The 25296-nt window shown below is 41.5% G+C and overlaps 2 protein-coding genes across 2 annotated transcripts in view; one reads left to right on the top strand and one right to left on the bottom strand.

Moving 5' to 3' along the window:
- The window catches only part of PFKL (phosphofructokinase, liver type), a 71465-nt gene extending 68908 nt beyond the window's left edge, over window positions 1-2557 (top strand). The window contains exons 21-22 of the mRNA XM_069983583.1: window positions 517-622; window positions 2000-2557. Coding sequence (XP_069839684.1) covers window positions 517-622; window positions 2000-2147 — 254 coding nt within the window. The 3' untranslated portion in view covers window positions 2148-2557. The remainder of the gene's footprint in view (window positions 1-516; window positions 623-1999) is intronic.
- A 9543-nt stretch (window positions 2558-12100) lies between these two features.
- Window positions 12101-25296, bottom strand: part of RFTN2 (raftlin family member 2) — a 65013-nt gene continuing 51817 nt past the window's right edge. The window contains exons 6-9 of the mRNA XM_069985343.1: window positions 22983-23104; window positions 21687-21790; window positions 19851-19938; window positions 12101-13165 (exon numbers count right to left, since the gene is read on the bottom strand). Of these exons, the coding sequence (XP_069841444.1) occupies window positions 12899-13165; window positions 19851-19938; window positions 21687-21790; window positions 22983-23104 (581 nt within the window). The 3' untranslated portion in view covers window positions 12101-12898. The remainder of the gene's footprint in view (window positions 13166-19850; window positions 19939-21686; window positions 21791-22982; window positions 23105-25296) is intronic.

A 25296-nucleotide genomic window follows, 5' to 3' on the forward strand; every position in this document is an offset into this window, starting at 1 on the left:
GAGAGCATTCACTTCCTGTTGTTTTTTCTGCATCCTAGAAGGCCCCACAGAACATAGCATATGACTGTGACTATAAATGTGTCAGCAAGTATGGCTCCAAATTTTATACATGATATCAAGTGCTAGGGCACCAAACATAACCTAACATTCTGTGCTTGCAAAGCATGTTTTTTTTTGTTTGTTATGCAGTATGTGGCTGATTCTCACTAAGAATAATTGTTGCAGATTTCTTATTTGACACTAGATATTACGATAAAGGTTGTGAGGTAAAGCTTGATGTAAAGGTCCAACACGAAACTTTTTATATGGTATATTATGTAAAGGAAGGGCAGACTGACCATCAGGATGTTAGTCCCTTTAGTCAGTCAGCACCTAATATACAGTATATTTGTTACCAAAGGAATTGCTTCTAATGCAGTTTCTAAATATAATGGTATAATATTTGTAAAGAGAGCTTTAAATGATTTATATGTATACTTTGGTTTTAATTGTTTCGTATTTGTTTGTACATTTAAGGTCGTGTATTTGCTAATGCTCCGGACACAGCCTGTGTAATAGGTCTGAAGAAAAAAGTTGTGGCATTTACATCTGTTTGTGAATTGAAAAAAGTGACAGACTTTGAGTAAGTTCATAAAATTAATTTGTTTCCTTTTGCTTGTACATCTACAGCGGCAGTATATTTCACAGCACTGTACACCACAGTACTGTGGTCTACCCAGTGGCGCTCATGGTCTAATTTCCTTGTTGCAGAAGTACAAACTAGGCTTTTTAGATGTAGCTAATTTATTTGTATAATTTGTAGCCTCCAAAAACACAGAAAAGGCATGCAATATAACAAAGTATTTACGTTCCTTGTAAAGTGCCACCCATTTGTTATATGGCATGCCTTTTCTATGTTTTTGGTTGATGATATATTCATGCCATCAGGGTTGAGCACCTTTTTTTATTTTGGTAGTGCCTTATCTCCCATAGTGTTATATTTTGTAGCCTGGGAGTAAACCAGAGGAGCAGGAGAGAACCCATATAGACATAGGGAGATACAGCTGGTCAAAATAAGTCTATAGCAGATGTCATGTCCTGTTTAACAGCTGTACGCATATGGTAATACCAAATATGTTAATATTGGGGGGTATTAAAAAATGGGAAAAGGGAACTGATTTTAATTTTTATGGGGGCAGGGGGTCTTTATATCTATAAAAAAAAACATTCTCAATCGCTTGGGGCAAGCTGTATTAGCAGATTTTATGTGGCAGCCATGGAGGTCTTCAAAAGGCATCAGGCTGCCATGACAACCTAGTGGCACCTGTCCGATAAATAACTAGATGGCATGGCATGTGGAGAACTAAATACTGAGCATCAGACTGAACTCTGGTGCTGGTAACTAACCTGGTCACCTACCATGTATGGAGCAGGCTCTGCTCTTGAGGCCACTCCATACTTTCCTAACTGAAAGTACATTCCTTCAGTGGGAGAGGTGAACTGGCTGTATGCAACATTACACATTTTCAGATGAACAACACCTCTATGGCACTGCAGAGATCATTTGTCTCCCGAGTATAGAGACACTAACCATTTGTGTGCTTCCATAGTGGATCAGTTGTATTCTTAGGCTATGTTCACACAACGTATAGAGACCGGACGTTCCGCGACCCGGCCGGGTCACGGAACGGCCGGTATCTGCCCGGATCATCCCGGCCGATGGCAACAACTGCCGTACTTTTACGTAGTGTGAACATAGCCTTAATGTGCACAGCTATTCTTTTCTAAAAGCAATGCTAGCGACAAATAACTGTTTTAGAGACAAAAAAAAGAACCGTATGTATGGCATACAATGGAACACAACACAATATTTTATTAGGTATAATAAAATGAACCATGCACTTGCATCTTGGCCCCATTACTAAAATGTGTGTAGGGTGTCTGTATAACATAATACATATAACTTTATTTACCAAAACATAGTGCTTTACATTAACATGTATTCTTTTATTTTATCTAGGCACAGGATGCCAAAAGAGCAGTGGTGGCTGAATTTGCGTCTCATGCTAAAGATGCTGGCTAACTATCAAATCAGCTTGACAGAATATGTTTCGGGAAAGATCGAGCATGTAACTCGCAGGACTCTAAGCATTGAGAAAGGGTTTTAATTTGTCTAAGAGAAACTATATTCTTGTACCCTGAGATATAGGATTATGCTACCCATAATGATTGCGGTGACCCAGCCCTTGTGAAATATTTAGTATTAAAAACATTTTTTGTTTTTCATATACTAGTTCCCTCCTCCTTGTTACTGTTTCATGCTGCCATCCTGCTTTACTTATCACATAGACAGGAGAGATTTACAGTGGTGAAAAGCAAATGGATACTTGTAACATATGTATGAATGGGGAATACTCCCCCAACATCCAGGATAATTATCTTTATATCAGTATATTCTTGAATGTATTATATGTTTAAATTCTTTACTAAGAATTCTTTACTGAATAAATCACTAAACCTTAAAAAAAACAAAAACAAAAAACCCTCAAGTCTAAATAAATGCAAGCTTATAAACTGATTGCTGTATTATTTCTACATAACAGGATTGTGTGTTTTTTTTTTTAATATGTGTTGAAGCTATCAGGCTGGGTTCACACCGCAATCTGTGCTTCTGAGCTATAGGTATATCAGGAAGCTGTTAAAATGTCTTGTTCACATATCCCTACTTGGATCATCATGGACCCCATTCATTTCTAAGGGCTGAGAATAGAATAAAGTTTGCCCAGCAAGAACAAATTAACCAGATAAACCAAAGAAGAGCCTGGTCAGAATGTCCTCTGATTTCTTCGTTCATGTTGGTCAACTCCTAGAGGCATGTGGAGGTTCTGCCCACTGTCTTTTGCATATAACAAGTAGCTGTGTAGCACTCAAACAAAGCCGCTGCCCCAAATCAGTGAAGTCCATTTTTTTTTTTGCTTTAAGACCCTGGCATTCGCAACAAAAGCCCAATGTGACCGAAGAGGAACTAACGGTCCTAGTACGCATCTTCCAGGGTCAGACCAATGTAGGTATATGCCACATTGGGACTTTTAATGCTAGTTTTGCACACCTAACAGACCATCTCAGGAGTTGGGCAGAGGTAGAGAAGTTCCCCTAAGAATAAACAGGGATAGGAGCTTTAATCAAAGCGAGTAATGGTAAACAGATTTATCTGGCAGATTTTGGAAGCCAAAGCCAGGAATGGATTTGAAGAGAGGAAAAATCTCAAGTCTTTCCTTTATGACATGTTCCCTGTTTATAGTCTGTTCCTGGCTTTGGCTTCAAAAATCTGTCAGATAAATCTATCTGTGTAAACACACCATTAGACTTGTTGAGTAAAAATCTTACTATCACACTCTAGTGGGAGCAGCTACACTGCACAAGACACGGAACCACTCACACCCATAGAGGGGCCTTTTATACAGCCAATTAACCCACAAATTGATACCACAGTAAGTAAGGAATGATCTTGAAAGCCTGGACAATATACATAAACACCTCTTTCCCCAAGGTGGGTTACATATTTATTTTGGAAATAATTTAGCTTACTCAAGGCACAATTACTATGGCTCTACACACTGACATTAACAAATCAGTAAACGGCTCACAGTCGCCTACTGACAAGTTAAAATGATTGCCAAACACAGCAAATACCACAACCTAGATGCAGGCCAGGCCAATGGAATCTTCTCCCATTGTGATTCAAGAACAATTGCAGTAAACATGTGTTGAAATAAAGGGGGACCAGTGAAAAAGAAAGGTGTGGCCTAATTCAATAAACAGCCCAAGGAGGTAAGTGGTGATGCTACTGCTTTACCACTTAACTCCCTACATTCCATTGGCCAGGGGCCTTGCTCAATATCCATTAAATGTAAAATACACAGGTCCACAGACTTTTTGTCTGCCGGTTTTCAGGCCAAAAATGGCCAATGCATGGCATTTTTTCTAGCATTTTTTTTTTACTTTGTGTGAATCATCTAATTTTTTGTTTAGCCATTTTTGTGTGCTGAAATTTTTTCCCTTTGCCATCACATGATTTAGCTGCTGGACCACAGAAGGTGACAAAAATGCCAGGAAAAAAGCCATACACACAGCAATGACGTTTTATGCCATGAAGTCTATGCCACAGAACTTCAAAAAAAATGCCCTCCCCCCCCCCCCCCCCCCCCCCCCCAAAAAAAAAAAAGCTATGTGTGCAAGGCAGATCATAAACTTCCATTGACCTTCAGCTAACATCTGGCTTCTAGCGTTTCTGCAAATTTAAAAATAAAAGAAGCCATGGTGTTTTTATTGGCATTTTTCCAAGATTTTAAGGCAGTGTGAAGCCAGCCTCACAAGGCCTCTGCAGGTACTGCAGAGACCAGTGGTGGCTGAAAGAATTATTATGGCAGTCTACCAAAGCTGGAAATGCTAAAGGGAAAGTAAGCAACTTTAATCAGAGAAGACATCACTTGTCAGTCACTGGATGTACTGTAACTATGTACTGCAAACACCCTTGGAATAATCTATATTTAAATGGGTTATTTCATAACGTCCTTTTTTAATATTGAGTTTTAGGCTGCATTCACACGTCCCCAATTTTGCAGACCTTACGGATGGTGAATGCCTGCCCTGGGTTGTTTCCCTGCCCGGCATGATGTATCAACATCATGCTAGCAGCAGGGGAACTGTTTGAATCTCTGCAGCACCGTAATGACGGAGCCGTGTGGCACTGTCACTTTAGTGGCTTGGAGATTCAAACATTTTCCCTACTCCCAGCATGAGGTTGATACATCATGCCAGGCGGGAAAACAATCTATACCAGCCTTGACCATCTGTAAGCGTCCCAAAATTTACGGACTAAAGGCCCTATTCCACGGAACGATTATCGTCCGTATTCGGCCGATAATCGTCCCGTGGAATAGAGTGCAATGATCAGCCGACATCGTTCATGTCGGCTGATCGTTGCAGTCGCTTGTTTTTCAACATGTTGAAAAACAAGCGACTGATACAGCGATCTGCTGCCGTCGCTCCGTTGAATAGGAGCATCGGCAGCAGACGCTGCTATATCCTATGGGCTGCCCGGACGATCAGCGATCAACCAGGCAGCCCCCCTGCAGCTCTCCGCCACCCCTCCCGCACTCACCTGCTCGCTGCTGCAGCGTTGAATAGTGGCGGCAGCGAGCGGGAAATGACGAGCAAACGATCGCTGAGAGCGCTCGTTTGCTCCTCTAAACGGCCCATGAAATAGGGGCATTAGGCTATGTTCCCACACAGTATTTTTGCTCAGCATTTTAGTAAGTCTTTTGCAACCAAGACCAGGAGTGGATGGAAAACATAGAAACTCTATGGTCACACTGTTGAAGTTTAGTAACTGGGGAAAAAAAAAGTGTAACGTGTAAACGCCCACACATTGTAGCAGTATAAAGGCATCATATTAATAATGTATCTGTACCCGCAGTGAAAATTCAGTTTCAGGGATAATAGTTAAGCTGTTCATTATTCTGATAAGGGCTCGGCCACACTAGCGTTTTTCTTTGTTTCTAACGGATCCGTCTATATTAATTAAACGGATGAGCATAAACTGATGAGCAGACTGATGCAAACTGATTGCAAAATGTTAATTTTTTTTTTAATGGTCCGTTTGTATTTTGGCTTAAAAAAACTGACTTTTGTATATCAGTTTGCATCCGTTTGCATCAGTCAGCATCCGTTTTTATATCCGTTTATTTTTCTTCTTTGGTTTCTTGTTGCTTCTGCGCATGCTCAGTGCAAAAACGGATGAAAAAAACGGATGTGAACGGAAATACCTTCCGTTTTAGATCCGTCCTCATTGACTACAATGTAAAAAAAACCCGAAGTGCACTTTCCGTTCGTGATCCGTTTTTTTAAGTGGAAAGAAAAATACTGCAAACACTTGAACGGATTGCATGCAAACGGAGCACACTAAAATAGCATGGGAATCTATGGGGATTTTAATGGATCCGACAGTTTCCGTTTTGCTTACTCTAAAACGGAAAAGGTAGACGGAATGGTGCCAGATGGTCAAACGCTAATGTGAACGTAGCCTAAGAAAAAACTCTGCAGAAGATTTTGCAATACATTAGAGGCAAATTCACATATGTGATATGCAGATTTTGCTGTAGATTTACTGCGTATTTCCTAGGCTACACTAAAAGGGGTGAAAATCATGGTGAAAAGCCTCAACAAAAATTCATCCTGTAAAGTTTAAATTCTGCACTACATGCCAATTCTCATGCAAAAAAAAAGTCTACCACATGTGTCCTGTAATCTGCTGAAGTATTACCAGTTCAGCCCTCAGGTGAATTGAACTACAGTATGTACATATTTCTGATCTTATACGTCCATGACCTGGTAGTGACATGCTGAACACAGTAAGGTATCTTGTCTACTGTGGGTTTCAGAACCTGAAGTAATAAATCACAGTACTCATATTTTACTTTTTTTTTTTTTTTTTATAATAAAGGAGTAAAATATATATCATAGCAAAACACATCTTCATTGACCCTTCTGTTACTATACAACTGGTGTTAGATTTATTAACATTTTACTCATATAACAAGTTAAATTAGCCACCTAGTGGGTGATACACCTAACAATTATTTGAGACCATCCACTAAAATAACAATAAAGACATATAGTAATACGCTATATAACCTGCTGCAGTAGACCTAAATACACCGAAGCCCTTAAAGGGGAACTCTGCCATTTATGTATTTGATGTAGTGCCACTTTTCCATAGAAAAGAGGAAACATCCTATTCTTAACTGACCACGCTCCCCCCAGGGTCCTCCACTGATCGATGAGGCCACTATCTCCAAGACAGCACTCATCTCAATAGTGACAGCCTGTTCAGCCAATTATAGACAGTGCAGTGGCCAGTGATTGACTGGTCAGATTTAGAAGCAGTGGCCAAATCATTCAGTGGGGGACCCAAAGACATAACAGGAGTAGAGATGATCGAACCTGGGGATTTTGCAGATCCGATCGAACTTGAACGTTCTCGAACCTGCAGCATTTGATTACCGATGCCTGCCTACAGGGGCGGATTAACTTTACCATAGGTCCCGGTCTGTTCACCAAGCCTGGGCCCCCCCAATCCACTGTAACTATGGCAGCACTAGCATGGTGTTCATAGTACAGGATAGATAATATCATGATGCCCTGAATTGTGCAAAGTTGCTGTAGAAAAGCCACAATTTTTTGCAAATCATGGCGTAACTGTAGCCAGGGGACATTTCACCACTAAAAGTATTAGGGCCCTATTGCACCGGACGATTATCGTTTGCATAATCGTTAACGATTAACGATCTCAAACGACCGCTATTGCGAAAGACCTGAAAACGTTCACTCATTTCCATGGAACGATAATTGTTACTTATGATCGTAATTGCGATAATTTTTCTTCGCTATTTATTCTCTATTGCGTTCGTATCTATTGCGAACAACCGAACGATGTCTTATTTAATGCAAACGATTTGGGAACATTTTGCGAACGAGCAACGATAAAAATAGGTCCAGGTCTTATAAAGCGATCAACGATTTCTCGTTCGGTCGTTAATCATTAACTGCATTTCAACCGAACGATTATCGTTTAGATTCAAATGATTTAACGATAATCTGAACGATAATCGTCCGGTGGAATAGGGCCCTTAGTCTTTTTGGGTGGCCATGGGCCCCGGGCTACCGCCCAAAACGGACCTATTATAATCCGCTACTGCCTGTCTAGGCTGTATCCCGGAATTTCAGGCGGTACTCGGGCTGTTTCCTCCCCCACGGATCGGGAATCAAATGCTGCAGGTTCAAGAACATTCGAGTTTGATCGAACCTGCAAAATCCTGAGGTTCGATCATCCCTAAACAGGAGGACCACAGGGAAATGTGGTTAGGTAAGAATATGATGTTTTTTATTTTCAATGCAAGAGCAGTGATATATCAAAAACATAAAGTACCTATTTAATGGAGTATTCCAGAGAGCAGAAAAGGTCCTACCTGCTCTGCTCTGTTGCGCTAGACTCCTTTCCTCTGGTCATCTTTGAAACGAAGAGACAGGAGGGGCTTGAGTACATGTTGCAGGCCATGTTCAATGTTATGAATGTTACAGCGACATTGGGCTGCTAATGGAGATTGCATGGGGGTGGGGTTTTGCTCCCAACATGCAGCTACAACCCCCCTGATCATGGAAGTACTAAGGGAGGAAGGTAGTAAGGTAGTAAGGTGTGTCAGAGCGCAGAACAGGTAAAACCTTTTTTCCGGATAACCCCCTAAAGGGGTACTCCAGCGAAGCTTACTTTGAATGTAGCTCAGAAAGTTTATTTGCTGCTACATTTCTATGTAGAGATTTTTATGTGCACTGATTGTAGTCTTGCTATTTAATGTGACTGTGTTATTAAAGGGGTTCTCTGGCGAAGCTTACTTTGGGCGGAGCTCAGCTGCCAAAAGTCTTGTGTCATAGCACATTTGCGTCCCAGCGCCGCTATTCTGTGCTGTGATGTCCTTTGCGTTCCAGCACCGCTATTCTGTGCTGTGATGTCCTTTGCGTTCCAGCGCCGCTATTCTGTGCTGTGATGTCCTTTGCGTTCCAGCGCCGCTATTCTGTGCTGTGATGCCAGCTGAAGAGGGCGTCTAGCTTCAGGCTGTGCCACTCTCCTTTTCAGACACAGTGATGTTCCGTACCCTCACAAGTACTCTCACAGAACGATGGAGCTACAACGCAGCCGTGCTGTGACGTCAGACTTCCGGCGGCTGAGCTCTGTACAGAGTGCCGGAGTGCCCCTTTAATAACACAGTCACATTGAATAGCAAGGCCATGAACAGTGCACATGAAAATCTAAGTAATGTAGCAACAAATAAACTTTTTGCTTTTATTAACAGCAAGTTACATGAATAAGAGTGAGGATGATTTCCTACAATACTGGGCATTTTCCTAGCAGCCTGCTTCTGGATGCTTGGTAAAGAAATGGAAACACTATGGGGGAAATTTATGAAACATGGTGTAAAGTGAAACAGGCTCAGTTGCCCTCTAGCAACCAATCAGATTCCACCTTTCATTTTCCAAAGAGTCTGTGAGGAATGAAAGGCGGAATCTGATTGGTTGCTAGGGGCAACTGAGCCTGTTTCACTTTACCCCATGTTTCATAAATCTCCCCCTATATATAGGCTATGTTCACACTATGTAAAAACATCGGCCATATTTGATAACAACAGCTGTTATGAAATACGGCCATTATCTTTGCATAGTGTGAACATTTGTTCACATTCTGTAAAACAGAGGCCGTTGTTTCACTCACTGTTTATGTTACATGTTCACTCGGCTGATACTGCAGAATCGGCCGGATGAACCTAATTTTATTTTGATTGGAATGCAGGCACATTATGGTGTGCCCATAATCCAATTGACCATTGACCACAGTGTAAAGTACTTAATACAGTGAGCACAGACCATTTCCTACGGCCGCTGTTTACAGAAAATAGACATGTCAATTATTTTCTGCAGCTGCAGTGTACACTTCGGCTGCTGTTCCATTCACTGCCATTCAATTAAGCAGCGCTAATAAACAAAGGCTGTTGTTTTACTTTAAAATACAGTGTGTGAACATGGCCTTAAAATGTTTTTGAAATGAATGTTAGCTATAATACAGCCTGAAGCAATGACTAGTATCCCCCTCCCCTTCTGTGCAATGCATTCTGCATGATTACTTCTGGTTCAGTTAGTAATTAAATTTCCCTTTATATAAAATAATAATTATACCAAAAAAAGGAAAACATTTTCTGCAATCCCAAAAAACATAATGCTTTTATACCTAAAAACATATCTGTGAATAATGTTATCTAACTGTTCGTTTTAATAAATATGCAATGAAATTTAGATAGGTCTGGCACTGCGTATGATGCAGGCAGGACAATTTGGGACCGAATCTCTATGCCGACTATGAGTTCACTTGCTGCTATGAGATGACTGCAAAACAATGAGAAAGTTAGATTTTTGTTAACATTTTGTTATTTCACAGGGGTACTCCAGTGGGAAAAAAAACATTTCTTTAAAATCAACTGGTGTCATAAAGTTCCAGAGATTTGTAATTTACTCTTTCACTACTTATCAGCTGCTGTATGTCCTGCAGTGGGTGCTGTTTTCTTTCAAGTCTGGAGAGCAGGAGAGGTTTTCTATGGGGATTTGCTTCTGTTCTTGTGGCAGGACATGGACAGAGGCAGAGAACACTGTGTCAGGGCAGGTTTAGACTACGAAATTCTCACTGATAAATTCTGCAGAATTCCGTTGCCTGTATTCGCTCACGGCCGATTCCGCCGGCTCCATAGGCATAAAAAAAATTGAAGTGAAAATTCTTTCGGCGGAATGCGGAATCAGCCGGCCCATAGAATGGTGTCTATGGAGCCGGTGGAAAGGCGCGCGGCCGTGAGCGCGTACAGGCAAATTTATCCGCGAGAATTCTATAGTCAGGAAAGAATACCTTCAGGCATACAGCAGCTGATACTGAACAAGTACTTGAGATTTTTTAATAAAAAATAAATTAGAAATCTCTGGCACTTTCTGAAACCAGTTGATTTGAAAGAAAATTGTTCCCCACTCGCTGTCTGTGCTTTTACACAGACATCAAGCTGTGAAGCTGCGAGGAGCAGCAGGAGGGGCAGTCCAGATGATCTTTAGATTGTCCGGATGGCCTATAGAAGATAGTCTCTCCTATTACACAGAGCGATGGTCAGAAAACCATTGCTACAATCGTTTTTTTTTAAACATGCTGAAAGACAATACTCAGCCGAAATCGTACTTGTCGGCTGATCCTTGCCTTTTAGCATGAACTATCACACTAAACTATTATCGGCTGGCTGACACCTGTTTGCTGTAATAGCACCCTAAGAGCCTTTTCTTCTTCATAAAATGAAATGTTTCCTATCAGACACATCATTAATAGCGGGTAGTTTTGCTGCTACATCAGCCTACTAATATAGTAATACACTATGCATAGAGGCCTTAATTCCTAGGGCAATTATCATGATTCTAAAAACTCCAAATTGAAGACATTTTTGCTGCTTGACCTTATAAAGTATAGTAAGTATTAGAAGTAATTTCTCAGGACTGGATCCAGCTTTTCCCAGCACCTGGGAAGGAGCGTTATGGAGTGGCAGTCAGTTAAAAGGCTGATGAGCAGATTGCAGAGATAACAAGGTACTTTGCTTCGTTGTTACTGTAAATTCGCTCATCTCTATTTACAATATTTTGATGTTTATTTAACATGAATATTTTATAGCTAAAAAGGCTTGGGTTCTAAATTAATACCCAAAGTTATGGTGCGTTTACACTGACAGATTTAGGAAGCCAAACCCAGGAATGGATTAGAAAAGAGGAGAAATCTCAGTCTTTCCTTTATGACCTGTTCCTTTATAGTCTGATCCTGGCTTTGGCTTCACAAATCTGTCAGATAAATCTAGAGATGAGCGAACCTCGAGCATGCTCGAGTCAATCCGAACATTCGGCATTTGATTAGCGGAGGCTGCTGAACTTGGATAAAGCCCTAAGGCTATGTGGAAAACATGGATATAGTCATTGGCTGCATCCACGTTTTCCAGACAACCTTAGAGCTTTATCCAAGTTCAGCAGCCGACACTAATCAAATGCCGATCGCTCTAGTTCGGATGGACTCAAACCCGAACCCGGTTCGGTCATCTTTAGATAAATCTCTCTGTGTAAACGCACCATAAATTAGAAAAATTAAGCCTAAAATGTCAGTTTAATGCTATCCCATTGTTTTGCAAATCATTTCATTAAAATGTTTTTAAATTATCTGGCCAAAGCGGTAGAAAACACCCATAGAGAACTTCACCTGCTCTTGGCAGTTCCTGACATGCACAGAGGTGGCAGCAGGGAGCATCATGTCAGACTGGAATGAATATAACTAGAGATGAGCGAACCGGGTTCCAGACGATCCGAACCCAAACGATCGGCATTTGATTAGCTGGGGCTGCTGAACTTGGATAAAGCTCTAAGCTTGTCTGGAAAACATGGATACAGCCAATGACTATATCCATGTTTCCACATAGCCTTAGGGCTTTATCCAACTTCAGCAGCCACCGCTAATTAAATACCGAAAGTTCGAGTTCGGATCGACTCGAGCATGCTCAAGGTTCGCTCATCTCTAAATATAACACTTTATATAGGGCATATAGCAGCTGAAGTACTGGGAGATTTAAATTTTTAAACAGAAGTGATGTACAAATCTATACAACTTTTTGCCACCTGTTGATTTAAATTTTTTTTACAGGTTTGCTGCCAAATTGTTGTGAAAATAACATTAGAAAATGTCTCACTTTAACAATGTATTTTGGACAGTCCTGTACCAAGTGTCCTTTGAGACATAACACTGCGAAAAAAATCTTTTTCATGTAAGTAACTATGTACACGATATATTTAATGGCAAAAAATAAAAAATTGTCAGGATTCACACCACAATCTGTGCCTCTGATGCTCGGATACATTGTCAAAATGCCATACTACATATCTCTGCTCAGATTGCCATGGACTTCATTCATTTCAAGGGTCCGAGTGTAGACAGCTAGTACTACGATTAGGTAATTTGGGAAGTGTATCCGAGTTTTGTCACAGGCAAAAAAAGTACTGCACTTACTGTAAACCACACTTCTCAGCCTGAGCCAAACTATGTCGAGAATATAATCCAAAAGTAGTCACTAGTTGACTACACTAGGGACTTTGAAATGAATTGAGCCTGTACAAATCTGAGCATCGGTATGTAATTTTGACAGTTTTCTGATGTATCTTTGCCTCAGAGGCACAAATTGTGGTGTGAACAAGCCCATAAAGTAAAAATTATACATGGATTTGTTGGTAGGCTTGACAGATGTCTCCATCACATACAAGTAACCTGTGTGACACCTTCTTCTTGGTCAAACTGTAAATCATCCAAATCCCGCAGCATGCTATCATTGCTGTTGAAACCAGGAAAGGCACCAAATTCTTGATGACTCTCTTTATTCCAGTATTGCTTAGAAGAGGACAGGTACAGTTCTTCTGAAGTGTTACTCATATCTACACGTGTTCCAGGAACTTGAAGTCCAATGTTTCGGCTAGTTGTGGTCATTTTTTCCTCATTTACTAAATGTCTCTGCATCTTTTTCTGAAAATCAATTTAGAAAGTAAGATTGGTGAAAATGCTGCATAGATGTTTTTACGTAGCAAAATATAAACGAAATTGAATTATTTTGTTATATGTAAAATAACATCTTAGTACATTGCAAACATTATTAGTATATTGTGATATTATTCTAATGAATCAAGTTCTATGTGATAGTCTAGATCTCCAGTCCTTGCTATTTGAAGTTTCCTGCTCTTTCTCCCGACACACAGAAAATGCTGTTTAGATAAAAGCTGACTGGGACAGGTCACCACTGCAGCCATTGAGTGACTTAGCAGTCATCTCCTGTGTTTCCTGTGGAATAGAGAATAGAATGCTCTACGCAGCAGAGATGGCCCAGATCAGGTTGCATCATTGGAGATTGGTGGTAGGTAAATGGAACAATCTTTAAACATATGTTTTGATTGTGATAATGGAGATGATAGGACAAAAGGAACTGAGCTTTTACTTTGGTTATACTAGGAAGAAAGGATATGCAAAATAACTCTCACACCTCTTGGGCAAAACAGTAAAAATAATGATATAGTATTATTACTTCTGATATTGGGGCAGATTTACTAATCCTTTCTAATACTTAGGGTAAGTCCAAGCAGGGCGGCTTCTGGCATGAGGTGAAATTAGTTTATTGCTCATGGTGGAAACTTTGAAGAGCCTCTGAAGGGCGGCAGATTTTATGGAGTGGCCATAAATTATACTGTCTGCTACAAACCACATACTATATATTTTTTTATTAGTTTTATTTAACATTGTGCAGAGAACAATACATTACATAGCCCAGAATGCAGAAAAGGGTAAAAAAAATCCCCTATACAGGGGTAGAACAAGAACAGACAGTAAGCACAGATACAACACAGAACATACAGTTCACCTTATTCTAGACAGACATAAACGTACCAATTGAGTACCAAATTATCACATAGTTAAAGTAGCTAAAATAGAGTGTCTCTGTGACCTATAACCTCTTACCGTATATGCGGACAAAGAGCGTTCGCACCACACTTTCCAGACTTTATCAAAATTCTGAGGGTGACCCCTATTTTTATAAACCACCTTTTCATACGAGACAATGGAATTAACTATTTTAACATAGCATGCCAGAGAGAAAGACGAGAAGCAATGACGATCCACAATGCTCTAGGGCATTTGTAGAGGACATCTATCCATTTAATAAAATCTGCCCCAAATCCAAATTTCTTAAGTACCTTTAAGAGAAACATCCATTCTACGGAATCAAAGGCCTTGGCCACATCTAATGAGGCCAAGGGCCAGTCCCCCCTGTAGCAACTCCAACCTGCACTGCCACTTGTACTCTGTGGATATTGTCCATAGTACATCTCCTTGGCATTAAACCGGATTGGTCTTTGTGTACAATAGAGAGAATAACCTTATTCAGGCAGTTAGCAAGTTGAGACAGTGAGCGGTCATGCATATATTATAAGTGTGACCGCTCACTGCAGTAGAAAGGCAGAGACATCAGCAATACACTGATGTCTCTGCTTCCATATGCATATTTCGTTGCACTACACTAACAGCGTACTGCCCAGCGAAATATGGGTAAAGAAGAAGGGACTCCAGCGTAATGCTGGACTCCCTGCCCAGGGCCGGCTCCAGGGTTTAGTGGGCCCTTGGGCGACAGAGCCTCAGCAGGCCCCTTTGTGGAGCAAATCACGTGGCGACAGAAGAACAGTGGGTCCGCCTCTGTGTAGCCCCCTTATAGATGCCCCCCTCGGCCAAACAAACATCTTAGGCACTTCAACACCTTCCTCTATAGAAGCTCCCAACAGTAATGGGACCCTCTTGGTGTCCCTAAAGTTATGTCCTTTCTTTATGCCTTATTCTGCAGTTGGGATCCCATCTTTAGTTGTGCCCCCTCTCTTTACCCATAACTGTAGCTCTGCCCCCTCTTAGTGTGCATATCTGTAGTTAGGCCTCCTTTGTGCCCCTCATCTGTAGGTGCCACTGTGCCACTGCCACCTCCAATAAACTGTGCCACTGCCCTCTAGATAAATTGTGCCAGACGGGCAGGGAGGTAAATGCTCCCTACCTCCAGCCAGTCTGAGTGAGGAATGAAAGCAGCCCTGGCAGGACTGGGCCCCTAGGGATGCTGTGGGCCCCGGCACTTGCCCAGGTAAGCTGACGCCGGCCCTGTCCCTGCCTCTGTACGGGCTGCTGCCGCCGCTGCTGCTATCATCTGTGTCTGTGTCCTGTAAGGGCACAGACACAGTTGACAGGAGGCAGAGAGCAGGGAGAGATCAGCTCTCTGCTTTGTGTCTTACTTCTAGATCACAGGCTGTGTTAGGCTGTGTTAGGCTTGCAATCTAGAAGTGATTTGGAGCAGCTAGTTATGTCTGCTCAACCAGATTGGCCTGCAGCCTGCACCAGGAAGCATCCTAGGGACACAGCAGCGTTGGAGCCATAGGAGAGGTGAGTAGTGGGATTGTTTTTTTTTTTATTTCATCATGGAAGAAGATGGGGTGGGGGCTTATCACTACTGGGGAGCACAGGGGAAGGAGGATCATCACTACTGAGAGAGCACAGGGGTAGTGGGGTCATCACTACTGGGGAGCACATGGGAAGGGGGATCATCACTACTCGAAGAGCACAGGGGTAGTGGGGTCATCACTACTGAGGGAGCACAGGGGAAGGGGGATCATCACTACTGGGGGCACAGGGGAAGGGGGATCATCACTACTGGGAAGCACAGGGGAAGGGGGATCATCACTGCTGGGGAGCCCAGAAAGAGGGATTATCACCACTGGGGAGCACAGGAAGAGGGAATATCACTACCGGGGAGCACAGAAAGAAGTATCATCACTACCAGGGAGCACAGGAAGAGGGATTATCTGTACTGGGGATCACAGGTAGGGGGGGTTATGACATACGGGGAGCTAAGGAGTGGGAATTATTGCTATTTCTGGGCACAGAAGGGGGGATTATCACTACTTGGGGGCACAGGAGAGGGGATTATCACTATTGAAAGAGTGTGCTGGAAACATGTGGAGCCTTAAATGTTTGTCTGATAAATGCTGTGGGGACAAGTCATGGCTAAAAGAAATCTTCAAGATGGCCTGGACTGAATGGAGAAAGTGAACAAGAGAGAAAACGTCTCCTGTGAATCACTGGATGTAACTGTACTGTAATCACTATACTGTCAATAGTTAGCCGAACGCTCCCATGTTTTTCATTCCTACCCAATGGAGTCCTGGAGAACATTAATACACGGATACAGCCACAGACTGTATCCATGTTTGCCTGGGAGCCCTAGGGCAGCATCCTGTGAAGATTTAAACACCTTTGGCATTATGATACATGATGCTGGGAAGTCTGTTATTCCACTGGGCAGCTTCACGCTCCGTAGCTGGGGGAAGGGGGGGGGCAAACTGAATCTTTGCCCAGGGTGCAGGAAAGATTAGCTAAGCCTCTGCTTTGTAGTCTATATTCAATAGAAATATGGGCCTATTAGACCCACACTACATCGGGTTCTTATCAGGTTTAGGTATTACAACAATGTTCGCATCATAAATGGTAGCAGGCAGGTGTCCCTCCTCAAAGGACGCCACATAGGTCTCTCTGAGGGGACCAGTCAATAATCCTGAATACTTTCGGTAGACTTTCTATGGAAACCCATCGGGTCCAGGCACTTTCTAAGTGCCATATCTCCCAGAGCCACCTCAATGTTCTCTCAAGTAATATCAGCATTCAGTAACCTGACATTCGCTATAAGATTAGGAAAATCTAACCCGTTTAAATAATCAACTAGGTCCACATACTCCACTTGTGTAGCATGGAGATCCCTATAGAATTGGGAGAATCTGTCCACTATGTGCAAAGAATCTAATAATATCTGATGTTGCTCTGAGTGTATTTTAAATATAGGTGGGGCAGCCAGGTTTTGATGTACTATGTGTGCTAGAAGCTTACTTAATTGATTCCTATGTCCAGAAATCGTTTGTTTCATGAAGAACATTTTCCTACTCATTTTTTTTTTAAATAGTAGATTTTTATTAAAGTTTTATACATAGTAACAAAAACAATGACTGAATTATCCATAGAAGGTACAGTTAGAGAGTAGCTAGCGTAAATATTACTACAATCAAGGGAGGATTCCCCCCTAGTAGTGAAGGAAAAACATATCTAAACTGTAGAAGACAATTATGAGAAACCACCAGGCAACAGGCCGGGGGGGTGTTCCTACTCATTTTATCATTTTAAATTTTGCATATATTACCTCCCTGTTGTTAACCACAGAGACCTATTACTGTCTGAGAGATCTCGAATGTAAATATCTTCTAGTTCTGCACATTTAGCTGTCAACTTATGTTCCCTTATCATAGTCTACTGCATAATATATATACCTCTCAAGTATGACTTTAAAGTGTCCCACAAAAGTAAGGGATTATTATACTCTCTATGAAGCTGTAGGAACTCATTCAACTGGTCCGGTATCCGGTCTTTAGGCCCAATGAACTGCAGCCAAAAAGGATGAACCTTCCGCCTGCAAGGGAGCACTGGGGAGGCTAGAGAGATAGATACCAATACAGGGGAGTGGTCTGAGATTACCCTCACTTCATAAGACTTAGCTTAAATATGGGGATACAGCATTGAATTGCAATGCAACAAATCAATTTGTGATAGGGATCCACGCCCCACAGAGTAGCAAGAATATACACGTCTGGTTGGGTACTGTACTCGGTATACATCAAGCCAACCCACATCAAGCATAACTGCTGCTAATAGGGAAGTAATTCTCTGCCCGGGAATCTGTGCCACTGGAGGAGTTTGCCCTGTAAACATGACAGCTGCATTTAAATGTCATGCTCAGCCCTATCCCTTGTGTTTAGTTGATGTATCCCCCCGCAATGCGATTGCGGAGGGGGGATCCCTTCTTCTTGCCTAGCCGGGCCTTAGCATCGGAATGACGCTGTTTCTGACTTGGTTATCCATAGATCTGGGCTGCAGCAGTCCAGAGTAATACAGCACTGATAGTTCTCCTGGCCCACCAACAGGCTATGTTTTGAGGTTATTCCATACAAAGGACAATTGTGATAATATCTGATGCACAATGATGATGATGAGTATAACTATATCACCTGTGAAATACTAAGGAAGTCCTCATAACATGACCTGTTGGTGAGCCACGAGGACTGGAATTAAGAAGCACTGTTGTAGATCATTTACCTAAAAAATAGCACACAACATACAAAGAACAAAAACCCAGGGTCTAATCAATCCATTCCAATATAATGGTGTGATACTACACACATTTACCGAGCCTACAAGAAATTCACACCACTGCAATATTTATAAAAAGCAATATTTTTTAGATAAATACCAACATATTATAAACAAAGCATTTTAGAAAAAGAGCAAAGAAAAAAAAAGTGCACCATTACTGTGTCTGACAATCTGCATAGATAGCTGTATGTGTACATACACCCCCAATTCAACGTTGGTCCGCAAACAATCTCAGCAGTATTGGAAAAGTTGTATAATAAAGATTACAGGAATATTACAGTACAACTCCCTTAATATGGATCGGTGGCAAACCTCTCTGTCCAATACATTAATTCCTGCTCAGCTTTCTAGACCAGCAAAATATATTTGAATACTGAGAAGGAACAAAATAAATAGTACATAACGTCTTAACACATTGCACAGAATACGTAATTAACAGGTGAAGCACAGGACTAGAAGTCTGATGCACACTTTGAAGTCACACAGGCATACTGTGCAGTTTTAGTAATTTTTGTGACTTTCCTCCTTTTCTAAAGTTTTGGTTGTATAATATATTGTTTTTTTTTTTAAATGGTAGACTGTTAATGAAAAGGTTAAAGTATACCTATCATGAGTGGACGATGTCGGATCATCAGTAAATTTCTCGCTTGAGGCTATGTTCACACTGCGTATGAATCCGTCCGTAGTGCGAACCGCGAATATACGCACGTAGTTTTGAGGTTGATGCGTTCGCTTGAAAGTATACGATATACGCCCGCACAATGCACACTACGTATGAGCTTACGGCCGGATCGTATACAACGCCGTGAAAAATGAACAAGACCATTGTTTGAGGACGGAAATGTTGAAACTCACGGCCGTGGATTTCCATGCGGTCCCGTACGAAGTACTTATTTCAGCCAAATTGAACTTGATTTTTGGATCCAAAAGGTTCTGTGTGGTTTACGGGACTGGGCGAAGATTTCCAAGTAAATGACCTGCCTCAGATCGCTTCGAAACAAGCTAGGGAAGCATAACTGTACTACGGGCATATGTTCGCGGTTCGTACGCATCTGGCCGCATGTCTATTTTTCTCCCTCACCCGTAGTTTCAGCCGCACATGTACGGCATCGTACGATCTACGGACGGAATCATACGCAGTGTGAACATAGCCTCAGGCTCTAATGCATGGGTCTCCAAACTGTGGCCCTCCAGCTGTTGCAAAACCACAGTTCCCATACTGCCCGGACAACTAAAGCTTTGGATTTGGCTGTCCAGGCATAATGGGAAATGTAGTATTGCAACAGCTGAAAAGCCGCAGTTTGGAGACCCATGCTCTAATGCATGAACCCCATTGGATCAGAATGGGGGTCTCGCACATTATGGTCTCGTGCATCTCATGCATCTCATCTCATCACAACACAGTTTTCATTATCTGAAAAGATTTCATTACCTCACATGATGGAACTGATGACTGAGATGAATGGGCCATAACTGGTCTTTGAAGAAAAATGATTTGCTTTGTTGTCAAATTCCCTTCACTGAAATGATAAACAAATGTAACAGAGTTTGGCAATATAAACATGTAAAATAGAGATGTATAGAGCTATATCGATTTATAGAGATGAAATTTTTTTTAGGTATAACTCTACAAGCTAGGGGTATATATAGAAAAAATGCTCAACCAAATAGTAAAACTTTTCAGAGCCTTATTTCCTGAGCATAAACATTTACTAGATCAAGTGAAAGTAAAGGCAGGGATATACTTTTTCAATGAAAAAAATACAACTTTGCCACTAAGTATAGTGAAACCATGTAAGAAGTAGCTAAGCAATGATGAGTTATTTTACCATGGCCCAGACCCTATATTCATTCTGACAAAAGACCAGACCTCAGACCCCCTCCACAAAACGTGAATGGCTATGTTGCCACACAGTATTTTTGCTCAGAATTTTCTCACCAAAACCAGGAGTGGATTGAAAACAAAGAAAAGCTATGTTCACATACTGTTGAAATTAAGTGGATGGTCGTCATTTAATGGCAAATAACGGACGTTATTTCAAAACAACGGCGGTTGTTTTAAAATAACAGCAATTATTTGCCATTAAATGGTGGCCATCTACTCCATTTTAACATTTTGTGAACAGAGCTTTTCTGTGTTGTTCTGGGTTTGGTTGCAAATTACTAACCAAAATACTGAGCAAAAGTACTGTGTGTGAACATAGCCCAAACTGTAAAACTGAGACCCCTTCATCCTCTACAGCTATGCTGCCAATGGGCTTACGTAAGCTGGCGTAAGCTTACGTAGCTCCCACTGCCTTCCACTGCCCATTTCTATAGTGACAAATGGATTTCAGAGGATATTTTTTTAACCTCTTCAGGACCGGGCTAATTTTCGTTTTTGCGTTTTTGTTTTTTTCTCCATAAAGTATGCTGTAAAACCAGAAAAAAAATTTGTGCATATTTGTGAAATTTAAAAAAAAAAGGAATTTCTTTACATTTTGGGATGTTTTGTGTTTACACCATTTGTTTTATAGTAAAACTGACATGTTATGTATGTTCGATTACAATGATATGTAATTTATATAACTTTTATTTTATCTGACTACTTTTAAAAAAGTAAAACCTTTTTAAAAAAAAAACTAAATGTGTTTAAAGTAGCTCCCATCCTTATAACGCTTTTATCCTTTGGTCTATGGAGCTGTTTGAGGTGTCATTTTTGCGCTATGATCTGTACTTTCTATAGGTACCTTGATTGCGTATATGCAACTTTTTTTATCACTTTTAATCACAATTATTATGGATTTGATGTGACAAAAAAAATGTGCAATTTTGCACTTTGGTGGGTTTGATCAGGAATGGGATAATTTAATAGTTCAGGCGATTATGCATGAGGTGATTTGTTTATATATTTATTTTTATTTATAAAATGGGAAAAGGGGGGTGATTCAAACTTTTATTAGGGGAGGGGATTTTTTATTAATAAAAACACTCTACACTTTATATTATTATTATACTGTATCTCCCATAGAGATTACTGCAGTATACTTAATACAGCAATGATCGCTTAGATCATTGCTGTATTACTCTGGTCTGCCGAAGACCAGGTGAATCAATTGCCGAGCCCAGATCAGCAGGATCGCCACACAGCCTCTCTCTGAACCCCCCTCCCGCATCAGGACGATAATGTGCCGTCTGATGCGGGAAGGGGTTGATAAGATTAAAAGCACTGATTTACAAATAAAACATAAACACAAGCCATAGGTTATTACAGATTGTCATTTCTCACCTGTTGTGTCTTATAATGGGTGTTGGTATAACACAAGTCAGAATCCATCCAAACTCTGCCAAAGTGTGCAACAAAGGGCCATAGTCTGTTTTAATATCAGAACCCTATAAATATATATATATATATATCATTAATAAATCACCTAATGCTATAAACAAGCACACATTATGTATCAGTGCAAGAAATCAAAAGTACAAATGTATAAACAATACAAAATAATGCACCAAGAAAGAGTTATTGAAATAGAATAAAACTTTATATGTAATGGATTACAATTTTAGAGTAAAGGGATAAAGTTTGTAACTGAGGGTGCGTTCACATGTACAGAATCTGCAGCAGATCTGCAACATGCTGTGTTCAGTTATTTAGATGAAATCTGCTGTGGATCTGCTGCGGATCCGCAGCAGATTTTCCTGTACGTGTGAACGCACCCTAAAACTGTCCAGTTGAAATGAGGCTTCAGTCACCTGTTGAGTCACCTATAGTCTGGATATAAATAAATTTGGACATGGAGGCATACAGGTTCTCTATACCTTCGCGCAGCACGTTTTCCACTGATTTTGCAGCTGGGCCACATGTAGATCCTGCACACTTGTAATTCTTTAATTTACAGTAATCATTTACATGTCTTATTAGTATTCCTTATTATACAAGTATCTTATACAAGTATGATACAAGGATCTATAATCTAAGAATGAGGCCAACTGGAAATGGCTCCGGGTGCTAAGATATTTCAGTTTGTGGTGTCATACTGAAAAGGCAGCTGTTTCCTGTGGAAATTGGAGTTCGGGTGGTGTAACAGAAATAACAGTAACACTTTGTTAGATCTATTAATAATTGTTACAATATAAATAGAATTATACTTTACAATGGATGTCTACCTAACAGTTTAAATGTAAGAAAAGAAAATACTTTATAGGTTTAGCAATTTCTTGTTCATGTTTAATATGCCAGCTGTTGAAATCTTACTTTTGGATAATATAGTGTGCCTGGCCATTTCTTTGGTGTATATTATACTGAAAGAGAAATTGAGAGCACAGGAGCAGACAATGCCACAGACCCGCTTCTGAACCCGCCAAGGATAAGGCCTCTTTTTGTTTACATATACACCAGATTAGAGGAGAAAGGCAAAGGTAAATATGTAATGCTTGCTCAATAGGTATCTGAAAACTGGTGTATCCCTGCTGTCAGTTTCCCTTTAAAAAATTAATATCTGACCACAGAATTTTTTATGTTCAGAAGAAAACCACCAAATATGTGTCAAAATGTTGTGTGCAAAACCAGCCCTGGTTTTACCTCAAATACTGTCCATTGTTCTACTATTATAGCATCATTTCCTCTGTTCTTTGAAGCAGTAACTCGAGGAGCTTCATCTTCATAGACAAATAATCCATCTAATGATTTTGGTGTTTGCTCTCCTATAAACAGAAAACATAAAGTAAAACAATATACTTCTAAAGTAGAGTCTGCTATTTTTTGGACCAAACAAAATCTGCAATTCTTGTTACAGCAGGGAAACTCCTGACGGGAAGGAAAACTTGGATGGTGATGATTTATTTTCCTATATCCTCCCTCTTCCTTGATATGTGCAACAATGAGTGATTAATCCTTTATAAATTCTTGCTATCTTAACTGTTACGATACTGGCCTGTATAATGATGTTTCTACCATCTAACGTTAGATAAAATAAACATGTTTTTTGCTATAAGGAAAATAGTTTTCATTAAACAAAACAACTGGTACATGCTCTAATCATCTCTAGCTGCAACATCCACCTCTGTGGCCTTCCATGATAACACCTTGCTTCCCTCCAATCCAACCTCAATCTGCTGCCTGACTAATCCATCTCTCCCCTCGTTCCTCTGCTGCCTTTATCCGCTGCCATTTCCTTCATTGGCTACCCATTACCTATACAAATTCCATTTAGACTATTAACCATGACATACAAGGTCTGCCACAACCTGTCCCCTCCATACATCTCTGACTAGACTACCCAATGCTGCCCATCAAGTATTCTCAATTAATCCATTTAAGAATATGGATTGTGCTCTATCTGTCCAAACCATGCATGTAATGGTAGGAGTAATCGATCAGCCGAACCGCCACTAGCGATGACGTAAACAGCACCAGGGAACAGAGTCTTCACCAGAGCCTGCCGCAAGGTGGGTGGGATATGATGTAGCAGGCACCCCCTGTGTTGGTACCCCTGGCTTGGCTTGCTAGTGGTAGCGGACTAGGTGCAGCTAGAGACATGCAGGCAGGTAAGCAGTAACAAGGATAGCACTCACGGACTGGGACCACTGGCAGCAGGAATCATCGCAGGAACCACGGGCAGGAATCAAGGGCAAAGCTGGGACCACACACTAAGGGATGCATGCAGAGGCTCCAACAATGAAGCCAGGAAAGGGCTGAAATATATAACACAAGGCTGCTGTGCAACAGCCAATGAGGGGCACACTGGACCCTTAAATTAGAGCAGGTGCCAGCCCAAAGATGGGAAGGAGGAGGAGGCACCCGAAACAGGAGAGACAGGGGGAGAGAAGAAGCCTGAGGGTGACAGTGTGGCTGCCGCTGGAGGTACATATCGTGGTCGCGGCTGTAACATTGCACAACTGTCTCCATGATTTCTCCCGTGTTTCCGCCATACACTGGAACTCACTACATAGGCACATACAGTATGCCTCTCAATCAAATAAAAAATAATAATAAAAACCTTCAAAAATAACCTGAAAAACCATCTCTTCAGAAAAGCCCACAACCTACAATCCTGCTGCTACCACTGCCGGACTGGCCATAGGGTAAGTCTGGCAAATGCCAGAGGGGCCAACCCCTCCGTGGGCCGGTCGGGCCCCGTCCATGCCCGTCTACATCCTCAAAGCATTTGTGCAAAATCGCGGTAAAATTACCGCGATTTTGCGCAAATTCAGCAGCCTGCAAGGTAGATAAAGACCCTGTATGATCCCTCTATGGCCTCTGAGCAGGGGAATCAGCTATGGCCCCTCATATAGCAGCATATCTGGCAGGCAGCAGTGTGAAGATAAGGAAAGGGTGGGATACATGTATATGGGGGAGGGTAGTACCTGTATATAGGGAGCAGTATATGTGAGACTGGGAGCTATATTAGTAAGTGTGGACTACAACTACAGAGCTGCTCTCTGAGGCTGGCACTATTAGGGGTCTCTGAGGCTTGCACTATTAAGGGGTCTCTGAGGCTGGCACTATTAAGGAGTCTCTGAGGCTGGCACTATTAAGGAGTCTCTGAGGCTGGCACTATTAAGGAGTCTCTGAGGCTGGCACTATTAAGGAGTCTCTGAGGCTGGCACTATTAAGGGGTCTTTGAGGCGTGCACTATTAAGGAGTCTCTGAGGCAGGCACTATTAAGGGGTCTCTGAGGCTGGCACTATTAAGGAGTCTCTGAGGCAGGCACTATTAAGGGGTCTCTGAGGCTGGCACTATTAAGGAGTCTCTGAGGCAGGCACTATTAAGGAGTCTCTGAGGCGTGCACTATTAAGGGGTCTGTGAGGCTGGCACTATTAAAGGGAACCTGTGGGACGCAGGCACACAGCCCGCCCGACCCCCTAGATACTTACCCTTTCCGGCGAGTCCCGCT

This window comes from Dendropsophus ebraccatus, chromosome 9 (genome assembly GCF_027789765.1).
Source record: "Dendropsophus ebraccatus isolate aDenEbr1 chromosome 9, aDenEbr1.pat, whole genome shotgun sequence".
Classification (NCBI taxonomy): domain Eukaryota; kingdom Metazoa; phylum Chordata; class Amphibia; order Anura; family Hylidae; genus Dendropsophus; species Dendropsophus ebraccatus.